Source organism: Lutjanus erythropterus, chromosome 13 (genome assembly GCF_056507025.1).
Source record: "Lutjanus erythropterus isolate fLutEry1 chromosome 13, fLutEry1.hap2, whole genome shotgun sequence".
Taxonomy (NCBI): domain Eukaryota; kingdom Metazoa; phylum Chordata; class Actinopteri; order Lutjaniformes; family Lutjanidae; genus Lutjanus; species Lutjanus erythropterus.
The window spans coordinates 26,286,205-26,305,194 of NC_139329.1; the positions used below are offsets into that span (position 1 = coordinate 26,286,205).

Here is an 18,990-nt window from a genome sequence, read left to right on the forward strand (position 1 = left end):
AGAAATGACTCTGTTCACGATTATGTCTGTAAGTAAGTGGAGAGCTGGTGTGCCCTCAGTCCAGCTCAGCAATCTTTTCTGAACCGTGTGTTTTGCATGCAATGAAAAGTAGTCAGAAAATTCTTAAGATAATAAATAATTTTCTGGGATAAAATGTTTTTTTTTTTTTTTTTGTTTTAAAACTTGTGGCATGCTTTTAGTTTATTTCTGTTGTTGTTGCAAAATTTGAAAAAATGGTCATGAGAGTGTGTCTGATGAGGTCTAATGGCGTTCTCGCCTACAGCACAAGGACTTGATGCTGTGTCCTCTGGGAGTTTTCAAAGACGGCTCAGTCAGGGCACTGGAGAGCCCGGCGGCATTGAAATGGCCCTTTGTTTCCCAGTAGGCGATCCAATTGTGTGTGACCAATAAGATAGTTTCCTAATTTCCACCATTACAGTGGAGCCTGGCATTACTTGGAGTTAATAAGAGCTTCTGACTTTTGAAGGTTATTTCACCTCCGTGCAGCCCCTGATAGCAGACTTCAGGGAGTGCTGGCATGTTTTAAATACACTAATCAAGCATACTATATGTCAGTGGTTCCCAAACGCTGTGCTGAGGTACACTGGTGTGCTGTGAGGCAAATAAAGGTGTCTCTTGGTAAGAATGGTTGTGACATCCATGCATTATTATCGCAATATTCAACTGCAATAAATTTTACTATAATCACTAGTACTACTGTGCACTTATTTTCCAATACATGGATATAAGCTGTGTTCTTGTTGTGGCATGGATACAGACTTGTCTTGGGATTTTGGTTGCCCTTTGGTGTCCTTCGTGCACAACAGGTTTGAAAACCACTGCTTTATATGACTGCCAACCACTGTTTGGACCAAGTAACATGCTTTAGAATTTGTCTAAACATCAGTTTTCAGAGACTTGAATCATGCCTCAGCTTGGTAATTCCTTGCAGTGAAACTAATGATTATTTACATTATTGATTTGTTTGCAGATTATTTTCTTGTAATCATCAATAATTATGTCCAAAGCTATGGCTGATGTCCTTTACAGTTCTCAGAGCTGATGCTGACTTAAACCAATTGTTTATTTTCTGACCAACAATCCAAAACCCCTCAAAATTCAGTTTAGTATCATTGAAGAGAACAAAGCCACCGCATATATTTCATTCGCAGAACCTAGAGCCAGTTACCCATTAAATGTTTCTGCGTGGAAAAATTACTGTAACGATGGAGGAATTATCAGAGTAAATTGTCTGTCAACTGTCTAGCTGATTAATCGACATATTTGCAGCTCCAGTGAACATAATGTCTGGTTTTATTGTTGTCACAGTTATGCAGATGTAAGCGGAGATAGATTTGAAAAGTCTGCTCTCTAACACAATAAAATTGTACTTAACAAAAAAACAATTACATTGAATATTAAAATCTCACAGCAGGCTTCATTATTCTCTGTCTCCTGAAATAACATTCTCAACCCTGTAATCTCACAAATGCTGAACTGTTCCTCTCCACTGAATCCAGTTGATCTTCTCTCCAACCGTTCAGGGCATCATTTATGGGCAGGAGCAGGAAGTTCGATAACCCAACCTTGGCCAGATTTACTCTTGGCATAAGTACATGGGACTGCATTCTACAAAAACTTTATTTCGCTGAATCATTTATTGAGTAGATCGCATCTCCCTTGGGCTTCCATTAGAGCGTTGACACGCAGGGGCAGTGGTGGGCCTTTTCACGCCTGTGTGCACAGGCAGCTAGTCTCCAGGGCCAAACAGCTTTCTGCATTTTCATGGCTGGATTCACCACTAGAAAGTGATCGTTCCCGGGGCTCTGGAGACAATGGAAAGGGTGAAGTGGCACCACAGAGGGCCCCTTCTGCTCAGCGTGAGATGTTTAAAACAGTCGAAGAGTGCCAATTCTGAGATATGGAGCTCAGCATCTTTCCACCAGTCAATCAGCCAGCTTGTCACACAAGTACACAGACCCAGATATTCAGATACGCACACAGTATAGTAAATCTGTCAAATAGACAACCAACTGCAGTAGGTGTTGTTACATTTCGTAGCAACAGTGCTTTACTTCAGAGGGCTAAACAGACTCTGATTTACAGTACACTGAGTGCCTCTGGCATGCTGGAGTCAGACGCAGCTACAAACTATGTGGGAGGTCATCATGAGTACTAAAAGCACAGTGAGTGAAATTCAGGCATCACAACAGTGAGGGGGCAACTGAAGGCAGTTTACAAAGAAGCACTACTTCATAACTGTGTTGTTTGACAGTGTAGAGAACAGTATCTTAATCAAGAAATCTGGAACAGCCAACACAACAGAACATCTTGTGTAATGTTCTCATCCTCTATGCTTGCATTGATTGTATCTCATCTAACAGATTAAGTTATCTAGGTCCAACCAGATAACTGTGACCTAAATATCTTATGTGCAGTAATAAGAGTGGGTGACACGGCGATTTGTAAGAAAGACGATATAAACTTGTCTTGATGTCTTATGTTTTTTATTCTATATTTATTTATTCTATATATTTTCTACTTCATTCAATACACGTCATATGAATGGAAGCATTCCACATTTTATGCATCTATTTTTAACCCTAACCCAACAATACTGGAGTGTAGTATAGTCATACTTTCAACCCTTTTGGTGGCATCCCAGCATGCTGAGCAGTACATGCTGTACAATAGCTGCTGTGGTAGAAGGCCAGTCAAATGTTGCATAAAATCAAAGAACCCTTGTGGCGAAATCATACAATCTTTATTTCTAAATCTGTGAATAAAAAGGGCTGAATGCAGGTATTGTTTAGTTGGAGAAGTTTCAATAATACTTGGTACTGTTTTATTTTGGTTGCAGCCATAAAGGTATTGACTATCAAGTACAGATACACAGCCCTGATCATGTAGATGACTGTGGGAGACATTGTAAATCAATAAGCAGAACAGCTTTATACTTTTATATAGGGCTGCAACAAACGATTATTTTCATTGTTGATTGATCTGTCAATTATTTTATTGATTAACTGATTAGTTGTTAGTCTATGAAATGTCAAAAAGTGGTGAAAAATATCAGTGTTCATTTATTTACAGTTTCTCAGCTAGCTTTCCAGAAACTTAAAGCACCAGTGTGTAGGACTTAGTGGCATCTAGAGGTGAACTTGTATCTTGGAAACACCTTGTCTCACCCTTCCCTTTCAAGTGTGTAGGAGAACAGTGGCTACGAAAAAAACATGAAAGGCCCTCACTAGAACCGGTGTTTGGTTTGTCTGTTCTGGGCTGTTGTAGAAACCTGGCAGTTCATCATAGTGGACATAGAGGACCTGCATTGTCTGCAGGTATAAACGGCTTATTTCAAGGTAACGAAAAGGCAGCAATTCTTATTTTGATATGATTATAGACTAATGAAAACGTACTTTTATATTCCATTTCTGCCATAGTCTACCTTTAGATCGTACACACTGGATCTTTAGCTACATCATAATTTCTGTAAATATAAAATGACATACACCATAAGGGATTTTCTCTATATTGCCCAACCCGCGTATTCACTCTGTTTGCACTATAAATCAGAAAAGATGTAAACAGTATGTAGAACATGGCCACTGTAAATTGACATTCTTTGTGTTTAAAGATCCCTAATATTAAGATTACTAAAAAAAAAAAAAAAAAAAAAAAAAAAGAATTTCATCTTTAATCTCTGGCAAGTTATTTTTGGTTGATTGACAATGACTTCCTCAGTGTGTCCACACTGCAAAGTCTGCAAGTGACTTCATCAGCAGAGCCAGAAAAATCAAGCTTCCACCTACTCACTACAGAAAAGCTTGAATTCACTCCAAAGGATTGTGCTGCCTTTGCCTTCTCTTGCTCACTTTAATGTGTTGCCTTTGACTTTACAGCAGCAATCTCATCACCGTGCCTTGCTGGCAAATGTGAATTTCACTTACATGGACTTTGCTCAATAATAGAGCCTCTGTGTGCTTTGGGTTTCAAGGAGCAGAGAATGCTGTCACAATGTGATTTTAGGTTTCTAAAGCCACCTGTCAGTGTGTTCCACAGTGTTATCAGTGTGCTGCTTCTGTGTGTCTTTGCTGCATTGAAAGTAGGAAAGTTGGGGAACCTATCTGCAGAAGCTTTTAGTTTAGAAACTCATGCATTTTCTGAGATACAAAAATGCTTAAATTACTCTCCACAACCAATGCATGGCCTTTACTGAAGTGATAAATTAGTCAGAGGTGTTCAAAAGCTCTTAATTATGCAAAAGGGAAAGAGGCTCTCACCAGGCTCTGACCACAGAGACAGTTTTCATTGGATCTGCAGATACAGCAGAGACACTGAGGACAAAAAGAAAGTAGGGTTGGGTATCGTTTGTTTTTTTTTCCAGTACCGGTGCTAAAACAATACTTTTAAAATAGTGCTGGTGTCTAAGTGAAACTCAAATCAATACTTTAAACTTCAGCAGTTCCTGTGCAGAAATACAATCACATTGTCTAACCTGAGGAAACGCTCCTGTCGTTGTCATCATCATCAGTGGTCTCCCCATCATAGATACAAATGACAAGTCATTATGACACTTCTCATCTAGAGTTTTATATCTATGCGCCCCATTCTCTCAAAACGTCTCCATTAATGCTCTAATGCACTCCTCTATGTCTGTTAAAAAAGCTTCTTTTTTTATTGTCCTGCCCGGGGGCATTTCCTTTCCATTTTCTTTCTTTTCGCTGAGTTTAACGTCACCTGTCAAGTGTCAAGGGGCTTGTTGCTGTATAATTTGCACACAGCACTTCAGTCTGTTGTCCAAATATGGTTTTATTGGGGCATTTCCATTTCTCATTGCAAACATCTTGGCACGCACATCCTATTTAAGATCAAATGCAATTGATCAACACACCGGGTGGGTAAGAACAGAGAGTCCCACATAAGATTTTTGTGTTTTCCTTTTTGTGCTTTGTTTAACAACAAATATTGGAGAGAAGTAAGAAAACATTCATGCATGAGGCCTATTGACACCAAAGCTCATTCAGACAAAAAAGTAAGGATCATTCCTGGAATTTCTGCCTCATAATTTCAGCCTTATTCACATTTCCATACCTGCAAAGAAACAAGACATAAACAAGTCCTATTTAAAAATCTATTATGCACTTCTGAAGCTATTTATGAAACACCCCAGACTAGGTGATGTGCCTGTCATCACCTCTTTGGTCGACACTGGTTCTAGGCCCTTAAACAAGTTGACTGTTTTAGACAAGGTAGCCTCGTATCGGACTAACGTAATGTGACAGAGGAGGAGTGAATCTCAGGAACAAACATCTACATAGATGGAGCCCTGGGGCTTTTTCTTCACTGCAACCCGACTGATTCTAAAGTGCAAAACTATTCTTCACAGGTTTCCAAACACAACACGAAGTTATTCTGTATATTTAAGTAAAAGTGTACAAAATGCCAGGAATAATACAAATTTTCTATCCTGATTTAATATTTTAGATGTAGTATTTAGAATTAAGCCATGATTCTATTGGATTTTGTCAAATGAACAGGTGAGATGGCAAAAAGGCCATTCCCAACTCTCCTGTGACTTCACATTCAATCAGCCCACTTGACAAAAATAGGAGAGGCTGCGGCTGGGAAATATCCCTCTTCAATAATAATAGAAAAAGACCAAGAATTCAGAAGGGAAATTACAGTTTGACAGTCAAAAGATAACTGTGTCTGAGAGAATTCTCTTCCTCCCTGAAATGTTTTGTCTTTCTGACCTCTATCTCGTGCAGTCTTGCTTTTCATTAAACATCTGACGGCAGCCAGTTTATTGAAGGAGACACACGATGCTTTTTGTTTGTGTCAACACATCCTTTAAGTAGCAGCAAAAAGGACAGTTTTGCAAGCAAGAAAGCAAAGCGTTAAGTGTAATTAACAGGAGGAAAAAGTCTCATGTGGAGGTCAAGTTGATAAATGTGCAGATGAAATGCACCGACACAGGAAGGCAATTTGAGTTCATCAGCGTACAGTCAGGAGGGCATCGAGAGATGCAACCACCAACTGTGCACCGTCACATACAGTATCACTGATAAACACGCCAAACAGAAGGTGTCCCAGTATAGTAGAACAGTTAGACCTGATGGGTGTTTGCGCATATTTTAGAGAAAGAGTCAGCGGTAAAGCTCCAGCTGCCTCTGCCTGACAGGAGGTTATTGGCACAGAGCAGGGGGCTCATTGTTTGGGTGGGTTCAGATTTAAAAGGTCTGGTTCCTGAATCAAACCAAGGCGAGGATGATACATCGTTTCAATTTTCTAACTGCTCTGGGGCCAATTTCAGAAAGATAAACTTTGACTGTGGCTTAGGTATAACAGATAGTCAGACTTAAAATAAACGTGTATATTCATCCGTTGCACAAAGCAGTTTAGCTCTTGACTGTCTTGAGTCCAACCTGGATATCATCTATCATAGAGCACTGTCATGTCCTGTTCATGTTAGTGGTGATCTGGGGCACATATCAGCAGATTTTAGAGGACTGTGCATGTGGGTATTAAATAATTTGATAATTCAGGCTTTTCTCACTTCGCCACGAGTCCAGGTTTGTCTCCTACCAGTCCACAGTCAGACTTAAGTCACAAATTTAAGGACTTTGAGACTTGGTTTCTAATATTCATAAATGTTCATTCTCGACTTGACTTTGACTTGGTATTCATGACTTCAATTTCAGACAAATGACGGACTTTTTATACTTAAATATTTTCATTTTTCTTGGTGGTATGTCTTGTCTTATGAGGAGCACCTGAGACAGATGCCTTAACAGACCAAGGTGAGATGATGTGATCCTCCTGAAGGGGAGCCTGGGAAGAAGGCTTGATGTTTTGATGTGTTTTGATCTGTTCTCACTTTAGAGCCATTTGCAGCTATAGAGCTATATTATAATTCCAGACTCCCACTCGTCATTGTTATTCGTTTCAGAGGCTGGTTATTAATGCCACAAAATTTCAAATATCAGTCAGATTTTTAAGGTGCAATCTGGCTGCAACACTTTTTGTTAATGTTGAAAATAAACCTCAGCATTTCACAACCACTGTGTTTTAACTGATTTAAATGTGGAAACTGGGGGTTCATCTGAATTTTGTATGACTTGACTTGTGACCTGTTTGACCTGAGCAATGACTTGACTTGACTTGCTTGATTTTCACCATACTAACTCGGGACTTGCTTGAGACTTAAAGGTTAAGACTTGAGATTTGTTTGGGACTTGCCCATTGATGACATAATACCACCTCTGCCAGTCACCAAAACAGAAGAGAAAATATTTTTTGACCAATGAAATTACACGGACAGTGGTACACTCCCTGTGATTGATTCACATGGTGATCACACCAGAACTGCTCCAGTCCGAGTGGTTGTTTGGTTGTTTGGTCCGTACCAAAGTCTCGCTCTAAAAAAATGCCGAGGGTTGAGACACACTGTGCAAGTTATTGCATGAGACCAATTAGTGACTGTGTAGTCCAGCGTTTAGCAACTTCTCACAATGAACCTGCTTGGGAATAGTTTGTGTGGAGGTCTAATGTTCTTAATGGATGAAAGCACCAGTAAAGGCTCAGAGGCATTAACAGAAATCCAATAGTGCGGTGCTTATGGCTATTGATAAACAACAGACATTAGTCAGAGAATGAATGAGTCTTTGCCAGCAATTTGAATGGTACAGCACGTCATGCCCGTGGGCTAAACCTAGATGTGGTTATGATAATACTACACGCTGTATGACTGCCCAATTCTCATCTCATGTAGAGGTTAACAGCGCGTGAGAATAAATGTCAGGTCTGAGGGGCTGATACAGTTTGAGTTAGTGACACTGAGTCATTGCCCGACAGCCTTTCACTACACTGGGGGAGACCGAACTGGCGCACCAGAGCTGTGCAAATGCCAAGAAATGAAGCATTGTTTATATGCTAATCCCAAGCATGACACCAATTGTTCTGCTCATTCTGTTTTGGGGGTATTTGTCACACTTTTTAGTAAGAAGACCTAACTTAAACAGAGGGTGAACAACTCCAGGCTCGCTAAAAACATAAACAGCAACCAAAGATGTGTATAGTAAAAAAGACAAAACCATTTAAATAAATATTAAGGTGGCCTACAAAAGATGAGTCCAATACCAGGCTGACTGTTTGTATTATCCTTGCTTGGGTTATTTACAACCTGACTCTGCACAGTGTTCTACGGGGGTAATATTTTGAAATAGCTGTACCTACAATGCCCAGCTGTACGTGCAGCTGAGAGATGTGACAGAAAAGCTATTAGAGCAGGCTGGCGGTGGAATCCATCACTGATGGGCTGAAGGACTAATGACACAGAACTTGTCACTGAGAAACATATTCATTTCCTTGTGCCTGCAGGAAGACGCAGAGTCATTGAGGCACACGTCACAAACACTTCTTCATCAGATGCACATCTGCAGCCACTTTTCAGGTGCTGAGGGGACATCCTGTTTGTATCTAAGTAGTCATGCATGTGCAGAGTGTTTTGCAGCAGCTATTCATGAATGACAGTGATTGCTGTTATAAATGTTGTTTACTTCGGAGTGATGACACTGTGTGTGTACAGTCACTGCTCTTCTCCATCAGTCTCCCTCCAAACCTGTGTGAACCCCAGGACTGAGTACTCCTGTGAAGACTGAAAACCACTTACACCTGCGTGCTTCTGTAATGCTGCATCTCTTTTCACAGAGACACAGAGGTTAAGTGCAACATTTCTTATGGAAACATTTGGGAGTGATTTTAAAAGCTACTTTTTATGCCTTTCTAGCCATGCTGGTGGCATAACACTGGGAATGGCAATGTCTGTCTGACGGTCTACCACCACTTTGGGCTTAAATATCTCAACAGATGTTGGATGGATTTTGGTACAAATATTCATGTCCTCCTCAGAATGAATTGTAACGATCCCTTTGCTTTTCCTCTGACACAACCATGAGAATTTTGTAATTTGTCCAAATCTGTGGTTTTATGGTCATTATCTGCAAAGCTAATCACATTCCCATCAGCCTGTACTTTGTATTTAATGCTAATTACCACATGTTAACATGCCAACAAAGGCAATAGTAAACTGGCAAATATTAAACCTGTTTAAATCAGCATGGTAGCAATATCATTTTGAACATGGATAGAAAATATAAATAGTGGATGTAGCTTTCCAGTCTGAAAAGGAAAGCCAATTCAGAAGTGCCTGAAATGTCTTTTGAGAAAATGTCCGTACTTCTCAAATGCTTTATGACTTCAATAAACAGTTTCTTATGAGTTTATGGTCTCCTGTCATCCAATGAAGCATGTAGAATTTCACTAGATAACAGTTGGCCTGATTTTGCCGACTTCTAAATCGATTCTTTTATCTCTGTCAAAGAACACCGTTGCCGTTGAAAGAATGCCGTTGCTTTACTGAACGCCCTGCCAACGGTGTCAAGTAGGGTTACAGCTAAACATATCAATTATGAATCATTTTTTAACAGTCTTGAAGAGACGATGTGGCATTTAGCTGAATAGAACATTCTTCTCTTGTGGATTCCTCTTTTAATCATTAATTCCAGTTCAAATTACACCCATTGAAACTTTATACCATTGAGAAGCTTTAAAAGCAATTATCCATATCGCTCTTTCCACAGCTCCTTATTCTCTTACTCATTCTCTTGATTCCTTACATTTCTGGGGCAAATCCTCGCACATTTCCACCATGTTTTGATGGCCCACTTTTTGCCTGGTAAGATTGTACTGCAAACTGCTTCCCTGTTTCACAGCACCGTCTTGTACAAACACTCATTACAGCTGCATCACATTATATCTGTGTGTGTCATTTAACCAGTCTGGGTCTTATATGAATTAACTGCTTTGTAAAAAAAAAAAAAAAAAAGAAGAAGTCTACATGTGTTCTGTGTAAACTTACTTGTGATCTGTAGGGTCCATATGTGCTGAACCTCTTTGCATTTTATGCTGCATTGTTCCTGGAGGTGTCACTCTGACATTGTTATATCAATGTCGTCTCCCTTTAGCATCCATATTTCATGATTGATGAGTGAACCATTTTAATCACTCTTGAGATAATCTGTCACTAGCTATTACATGTTCTGGGCCTCCTTCAACTGCCCAGGGTTGCATATACTGTAAGTTAATAACTCTGTTTAAGAACTGCAACAATGACGGCAGACATCCGACCATATGCTGATCAATTGGTTCCGCACCTTAGGGAGATAAGCCATTTTGTTTTATTTCATTTCATGGAGTGTTTTCCTCACCATTTCTATCTGAGCGCAGTAAAATAGCATCATATGACATCAGATTAAGCTTGTAATTTCTTTCTCTCTCACTGACCAGCGGATCCCTGTGAGGCTGATGTTGTTGATTAACTTATTTCCTCTCAGAAGTCATATGTTATCCTCATCTGCTCCTGTCCTCCTCAGCTAATGAGTGTGATAATTGCTGGCTGAGTGTGGCTCGATGGGAGAGGAAGTTTTTAGAGTCTCATATTAAAGACGTTTTCAGTTCATTTCTTACTCAAGGCTGTCTTGTTTTCACCCCATTAGCCACTGGAGTCATCTTGAGAAGTGTAGTTGCAGCAGTGTGTTGACTGTGAGAATTTCCCATTGAATGCAGTTCATAGAAGTCTTTTGTTTACAGCTGTGTGATTTTCCCGCAGTGTTTTAAAATACATTGATTTTTAACTATACTGCTGAAAAAGATCTCAACCAGTGTGTGTCAATCCATGCCAGCCTTGTTTTTAATCATTTAGCCACAATAATGACTTCTACAGAATGTGGTATGCAGTATCCCTTGAATTTCAAGGGGTAATCGATTCCCTTTCCCGTGCATGGACAGAAGCCTAGCTGTGCTTCAGGAGCACCTGCTTTGTTTGTCTGAAAGGACAAACTGCCTGTATTATAGTACAGCTGAAGAGTAGACAGTAGTATTAAGTAGAGGAATCTTCACAAAAAAATGGATCGTGCATAGCGTGTGCAGTAGATGCATGTATCAATCCACGTGAACGAGTGGATAACCAATTAAATGTTCATCTGAATACCAATGATATTTAGATAAATTCTGGTCTGGCTTTCATACCGACCACAGGACTGTAACAGCTCTATTGAAGGTAGTGAATGAATTGAGTTCTGCATTCAGTACAATCAGCCATGGCATTGTAATTTATTGACTTGAGGAACTGGTCTCTTTAGCGCAGGGCTTGACTTGTTTCAGAAGTTTTTCAGCTTTTCGACTGTGAATATTTTCTGGTTTCTTTACTCTTCTCTGACAGTAAACTGAATATCTTTGGGTTGTGGACAAAACAAGACATTTGAGGATGTCATCTTTGTCTGTGGGAATCACTGATCAACATTTTTCACCATTTTCTGACATTTTATGGACCAAAAAACAAATCAATTAATCCAAAAAAATCATAGACAGATTAGTCGATAAATAATCTTTTGTTTTAAATTCTCTTTTTACCTGTCTCTCCTGGATGAGGAAGCAAAAGCAGAAAGGCAGAGGCTAGAGGCAATGTTGGCTGGCCTGTCCAAGCAGATCAAAACAAATGTTACAGTTACATGTTACCTCACCGTGCTTTTAGACTCGGATCTTAATTTTGTCTGCTAGTTTAACAACACAGTCACAAAAACATAATTTTTCTCATCCGAGGAACAAAGCCAAAATTAGAAAGTTTTTAACTCAGGATGATACTGAAATGCTGATGCATGCTTTTATTACTGGAACTCTCTTTTCTTCTTCTTCTGTCTTCTAATCCAGAATGCTGCAGCCAGGATCTTTCACCAAAACACCCTCACCCCTCTGTTTGCATCACTGCACTGGCTACCCATATCTCATAAGTCCTTTAACTGATCTATAAAGCATTGCATAATCTAGCACCTTCTTATATCAGGACTGCCTTTCATTGTATGTCCCAGCAAAACTGTCAGATCTCCCTCGGCTTTTCTTTTAGAAGTTTCTAAAGTGTCCCACAAGAAATCTGGTGAGGCTGCTTCCTGTTTTTATGGCCCTAAACCATGAAACACCCTCCTCTTGGATCTTAGAACAGCAAACTCCCTTGGAATTAAAAAAAAAAAAAAAAAAAGAAATTAAAGACCTATCTTTGAAACTTAGTGTTTAATTTGGGGTAACTCTGCCAGGTGTCATTGCTATGTTTTATTGCATTGTGAGCCAATTGATTTTGGTTGCTGTGTCTGTTTTTTGTTTGTCTGTTTTCTATTGACTATTTATCATGATTATTTTTATCTGATCTTGTTTTGGTAAGCATTTCGGGCTGTGTCTTTGCATGAAAAGTGCTGTATATATAATGTTACTATTATTATGTGTACAAAATAATAATCTGTATCTAGGTCCATGTGAACTGGGTCACTCCAGACCCTTTGCCAGATAAAGTACATACACAAGTGTACAGCCATGCAATAACTTAAAGCTACATTTTTATCCTTAAATAAGCCTACAAAACCACCTTTAACTGTCATTACTGTGACATCCATGTGGCACTGGAACTCAGCAGAGTAACCTAATGCTAGTGAAATTATTTATTTTCTTTTCAGAGCCTGTGTTAATCTACTGGTTTTAGAAGGACATCATAATGACTGAAATACTTACTGTGATATCACATGATTCACAACACAAATTGCTGTAAATGCACACTTTGACTCTGACACTTTGTGTAAACACCTCTTTGATATGAACTAACTGTTGATGCACTTGCTGAAACCACAGCACACTTAATTTTATTGCTATGCTGTGTGTCTAATTAACTTGAACCAGATGGCAAGCATTTCATTTTAAGACCTGCAAGAAACATTGATTTTACAGCCTGCTGCAAAGACGGCGTCATATTAACTGTACGTGATTGTGAGTTGGCCTCTGTGTGCTCCCGGTCCCAGCTGAAGTGGCAGGGTCATGACTTCACCTCCGTGCAGCTCGGTCAGGAGACTAAATCGCTCCGACACATTAACCCACCAGCACAATCGCTCTGCCTCCTGGGACAAAAGAAAGTAATCTGCTTATGAAACCAAAGAAATCACCTCAGGGTTCTAGCTACCTTTGGCTTTACACTGCTCACGCACACACACACACACACACACACACACACACACACACACACACACACACACACACACAGTCAATGGCATCATGTTCCCGCTCGTCCCGCTATAAAGTGATACAATCTTTTATTAATGGTCTGTGCTTCTGCGTTGACATGGAGACCATTTTAATGATTAATCTGAAAGGAAAGTGTCCATTGTACACTGGGGGCTCTTTAGGAGGTTAGAGAACCACTGTGTTGTTTTCAGTCAGACACACGTCAGAAAAATCTTTCTTAATTCCTTTGTGTCTCGTGTGAGAGACCCAAACACATCTGCTTGGTACCATGAAGCCCAGTGTGTGAGCGAAATCGTTGATGGGTGGACCGTGTCAAACATTTGTCACAATATTTAGACCTAACTGGCCACAAACTGTTAAGCATGTATGAAAATGCCAAGTACTTAATAGATAGAAATATTTTGTCAGAACCTAGTTATGCATGAGGAATCTTTTTATGAAGACCCAAATTTGATCAGTCAGTCTGAATGTGCAGACAGCCAACAAAATGGTATAAAATAAAAGCCTTATTATTTTACTGTGTCATGGCTGTATTATATATTTTGACCTTATTATTCATATCGTTATCTTAAGCTACCATTAATGACTATTTTTATTACTGAACTGCAGCAGAGGACTCGCATCCTCAGTACATGGGGCGTGTCCTCTACTAACTGAGCTACCAGGCCACCTGTGCATCCGGTGTTGATGTCCACATCAGGGTTAGTCCTAATTTAGCACATAAAACTCTTGTCTTGTGCCCTCTATATTCAATAACACTGATAAATATGTTGTTGATAAATTGTACATACTGTTGTACCTACAAATTGTTCAGATCCTGAACTGCATGCCATCTTCCAAAAGGGACAGATATACAGTCCTAGACTGACTGATGTAATATAGACATGGTCTGCGCATCTGGCAGACGTCTCATGTTTGTTGGGTAGAGATCAGACCCCCAAAATGGATCACAAAATGATTCAGATGGGTCAGACATGAAACATCTTTCTTGAATATGTCTTATATGCAAATGCATGAAATTGCATTTCCTGAGAAAGACCATAAAGATCAACTGAATAAGAGCAGATCCTTCTAAACTGTATTAATAAATTCTTGAGGAATACTGGATTTTGAAGACTGAGCTTTCACTTTTTTTTTTTATTGAAGCCTAGATCTGTTGATGTGCATTGCATTTGCTTTTTAAATCAGAGCTTTTCATCTGTTGAATGATTTCTCAAGAGGAATCATTTTGTGATGCTGTTTGAGATTTATTATTTCAATGTTTTTTGGAGTAACAGGGACATTTGGCCACAGGTGATTTCCTAGACTTGTTGTTACAATGCAGTCTCTCTTTTCTTTTCTCACAGTTTATGCATTAACTTTTTTCATATGTAGGTGACAGAAGGTTCGAGCCTGTGCCTGTTTATTCAACAAATACAGCACAGCAGGACTGAATGTTGTAAACTGGGTCAAATGGTTGTTTTAAAAACTATTTCAAACAAATAAAACCTTTTGTAAATCTGCTGAAGCTCCTGTAGGGCTATATTGAGATGCCAATCTGGTCGAGGAAAAGGTTCATTAGTGTTAATTAGAAATTTCAGGACTTCCTTTCTCTCTTGCAATCACCTCAATCTTGTAATTAGAGAGACCAGCGGGGGAATAATGCAGCTGTGCTCGGTGAGGGGCAGAGGCGGAGGTAGGGGGCACTGGGGAGCAAGAACAGGGGGAAGGGGGGAGGGTGGTTGGTGGGAGTGCTGTTGAATACTAACAAACTTGTTCTTTGCTTGCAACAAAAGAGCAGATGTCTTTTCTGACTCAGCGTGTCCTCTCCACACAGAGCAGTTTTTTTAATTTGTGGATGGCTTTGTCGCTCACTGTGGCTCCTTATAGCAGGGCTCTCAGCCCAATGATAAAACCACAGGAACAACAGTGCTTTACACTTTCACAGCATAAATGTTTTTTTTTTCATTATTATGCATTATTTCAAAATGTGTTTTCACTGAGTCTTTGTTGTATTTTTTTTTCTAGATTGTGCACAATTGGCAGGCTGTTTTTACTGAGGCGTGCAGATGACTGACAGAGAGCTTCAAGTATTTTTAATTGAGTATTATGACCTTTGACCTATTGGATAGATGGATCAGTTGGACATTTGGACCAAGTTTGACCAAGTTTGAAGAAAGACTCAGACGTGCCTGAGGTGTTGCATTCTTAAGAATCGGATAGACTGAACTTAAAACCACCAAAATCTAATCAGTTCATCCTTGAGTCTAAATGGACTGTTGTGCCAAGTTTGAGGAAATTTCCTCAAGGTGTTCTTGAGATATCACTTTCACAACAATGGGACAGATGTACTGACAGACAGACAATTTAAAAACATAACGCTACAGCTGTCACCAGCATGAAGGCATAACAACAGTAATTTTCTAAAATTGCCATGTAGAGTCAGTGTTTCTATTTTTTTTTTTCAATTTGAGTGCATAGTGTGTCTGTGCATGCATGTGTCTGTGATCCCCGAAAAATGCATCTACATGTGTTCATTTGTCCGATCACGCCACAAAGATCCCCTCTCTTCATTTTATTGTGGCCCTGTAAGTGAGCAGACACGTCAGACTGGTTGCTAATGTTACAGCAAGGAGATAATCTTGAAGTGACAGCGGCGAGCACCCATGAAGCCCCTCAGTCTCGCTACAGAAAGGTCAGTTACCTCCAGTAGCAGAGCTCCTATCGGCATTTGGTCACAGTGGTTAAGGGACAAGCTGAGCATCGACAGGCCTTTGTCCTAATGAAGTGCCTGTTATCTGCAGCCTGAGTAATGACATGAAGGAGAATGCTGCCAGTGACACTTCTACTTGCCGTCAGAGGGTAAACGAGCAGAGAGAAAGGGGGAGTGACACGGACGACTATTGGCTGTCCGACCTTGACCTTAGCCGACCTCTTCATGAGTCATCATGAAGGCTGAGACTGAGTGGACTGCAGCAAACACCTGAGTTAGACATGGACATGAATAGCAATTAGAACCCTTTGTAATCCCTTAGTTTGAGGCATATAAACATGTTTTTCTACAAAACCATTTTCCATTTGTATGTGACACAACAGCTGTATGAGAATTTAAATACGGCTTGAAATCATTTCTATCAAAATATCTGATCAAAGAATCAGAAGACAAGACAAATTATCTGATCAAGCATTTATTTGTTGCTGATACCTACCTACCAATGTTTAATGTTTGACACTAAAGACATTTTGCTTGGTACTGGAAAGGTATTGAGTTTTGATTCCCATCTTAAACCTGCATTAACTCGTATTTTTGGCCATTTGATGGTGGGACAACAAGCTGTAAACTCACCCTCTGAAGTGTAATCAGATGCCTATTTATGTATTTATTTGCAGCCATGTTTCTGGCCCCTTCATGACAATAAATCCAATATTTAGTGTCTTTTTTAGATCAGTTTTGGTCTCCAACTCCTGAGGGAGGTATGTGATTCTTTGGCTGCTAAATGCTCGGTTATGTTCACCAGCTAGTCTTTGTCTCTTTGCTAATTGGGTTGGTAACACAAATGAATACAAGATTGATAAAGGTGGTTCGAGTGAAGGTGTGGGCTGGAAAACCAAAACAATGAGCTTAAAGACGCTAAAAAGCTTTAAATAGCTGAAGGGAACTGCAGATTCAGTTGGGTTCATAATTAGAAACACCTTTCGTAGTACTTATAGTCATTTGAACTATTCTACATATAAAAATGTGGATTAATTCAGCTTTAACAGATGAACGGACTAAGGGTGCTCTGACTGATCGGACACCAGTTGTTACTGGCTGATATTTGTTCTATATAGTTTGATTCATGGCGCTCTCTATAAAGGTCGATCAAAGGAGCAGAAATGACAGGATCCGAAATCAACACCCATCAAGGAAGGAAGTCCAGAAGGCTATCTGCACGATGGTGGCGGGTAAATGTCATGCAATAAAGAATTATGGTGGGAGTTTGACACACAGAGGGATAGGGACTTCATGGTGCATTCAGGTACACTTCATAAACACTGAAATCTACACCAGCAACTTTTTAAAAAAAATGTTCTAAAATTGTTATCATCACACTCAACCATGTTCTTGTACAACAGGTCCGCAAGTATCCAAGTTGTTTTATAATTATACTCAATATACAATGTTAAAAATAGTTAAAGAAATAAATAATGCCACATGGTAAATAGAAGGCTTCAAATAGACCCTATGATCGGTATTCTAGTGATCAGTGATGATAGGATAGGAGCAGCTTTATCATGGACTTACGGTGATTATATTTAGCTAGTACAAAGATTTAAGAAATTTAAAAAAAAAAACCTTTCCGTTAGATAAAAAGTCACTTGGACAGTTGCCTCCAAATGCCCATGAACAGTGTGACTCCTCACAGACATTTGTGGGTGTGCTGACTGACCCATTAAAGTGCTGCTCCAAAAATCCCCCATTGAGACGAGTCTGTGATGTGGCACGTGGGCATGATGAGGGAGACAGTGAGCAGTATCAGCACCGGACTGGCCCGAGGTTTACTGTTTGCTGTCTCCCTCCTGATTAATTACGCTCACCTTCTAACCTCGTCACATTTACTATAAATATGCTCTGATCCACTGCATTAATGCCACAGACGTCAAGATGCTAAAATGTCATACTATTTTTACTTTTTTAATTAAAACAATATTGAGGTGTGTAACCTCCCAAAAGACTTGCCAGTATATCATATGCAGTTTCAGTTTTTCATATTGAGTTTTTTGAAAGTTCTCATCAGACTCAGACCTGATTCAAGCTCTTCATAGTGACGGACACTGATTAGCAGCATGCAGCACCTCTGCAGTGTTTCATTAGTCGGAGACCTGTCACTTATTGCTCTACCTGACTCTCCGTATCGTTGCACCAGGTTGTAATCATCACTCTTAATGTACTTATGTAAATTATATCTACATCCCTCATAGGTGTATAAACTCTTCCAGAGGGAGAGTGCCAAATTATGTTGAAGAGCAGCACTTAATTTGTTTCTGTCCTGCCGTCTTTTAAACAGTGAACACTATAGAGCGTTTCAAACAGTATTATGTGCTACTGTTGGACCTCTAAAAGAAAATCTGTTCCTGTCTGATCCCAATTTTCTGGTTGGAGCCAGGAAATTCAGCGGTGTTTTGCAGATACATTGTTGTGCATAGGGAGGAGGGTATCAGATATGTATTGGACGCAGTGCGGGACGCCCAGGCCTCTCTCTGTGCTGCTGCACACACAAATGTTTCTCTGAGGGAAGCTTCTTCATGAGGTTCAGAATGCAGAGTATTAGCAAAACCCCAGTGAGATCTCAGCATATTTAATCCATCCTCTCTCTGAGCTCTTCTTGTAGATGAGGATGGGTTTTATTCCAGACACTTCAGATGGCTCTGGCTCTGTATTAATATTGGATGAATCTGAGATATCTCTGGCAGGGTTTAAAAAAAAATCTGAGGCACATTCTGCTCGCAGGAATTATTTCCCATGTTTGAGCTCAGGACAGTGGCTTTTCTTTGTTGAATCTATTCTTGGCCACATGTATATCAAATATGTTTGTGATTTGTTGTTGTGGGCATGTTTGCTGAATTTTTGTTTTCTTCTGTTTTATTGCAGCGAGATGCAAAGGGACAGTATCTGTTTGACCTCATCTGCCACCACCTCAACTTGTTGGAGAAAGACTATTTTGGCATTAGATATGTGGATCCAGACAAGCAGCGGGTAAGTGTTTGTATACATGAGCATGAAAGGGGTTTGCATGCTTAGGTGCATTTGTCCATCAGGTCCATCTGCAAATATATATCATTAAAGTGAGCTGAGTTATCATCATTGCTTCCCTTAGGAGAATAAGAAAACCTAATTCAAAGTATGCT

General features: G+C 39.7%; 1 protein-coding gene across 2 annotated transcripts in view; it reads left to right on the forward strand.

Annotated features, from left to right (window-relative positions):
• The window catches only part of frmd5a (FERM domain containing 5a), a 77,921-nt gene that overhangs the window by 38,364 nt on the left and 20,567 nt on the right, over nt 1-18,990 (forward strand). For both annotated transcript variants that reach the window (XM_084734881.1, XM_084734882.1), the window contains exon 2: nt 18,734-18,838. In XM_084734881.1, the coding sequence (XP_084591007.1) occupies nt 18,734-18,838 (105 nt within the window). The remainder of the gene's footprint in view (nt 1-18,733; nt 18,839-18,990) is intronic.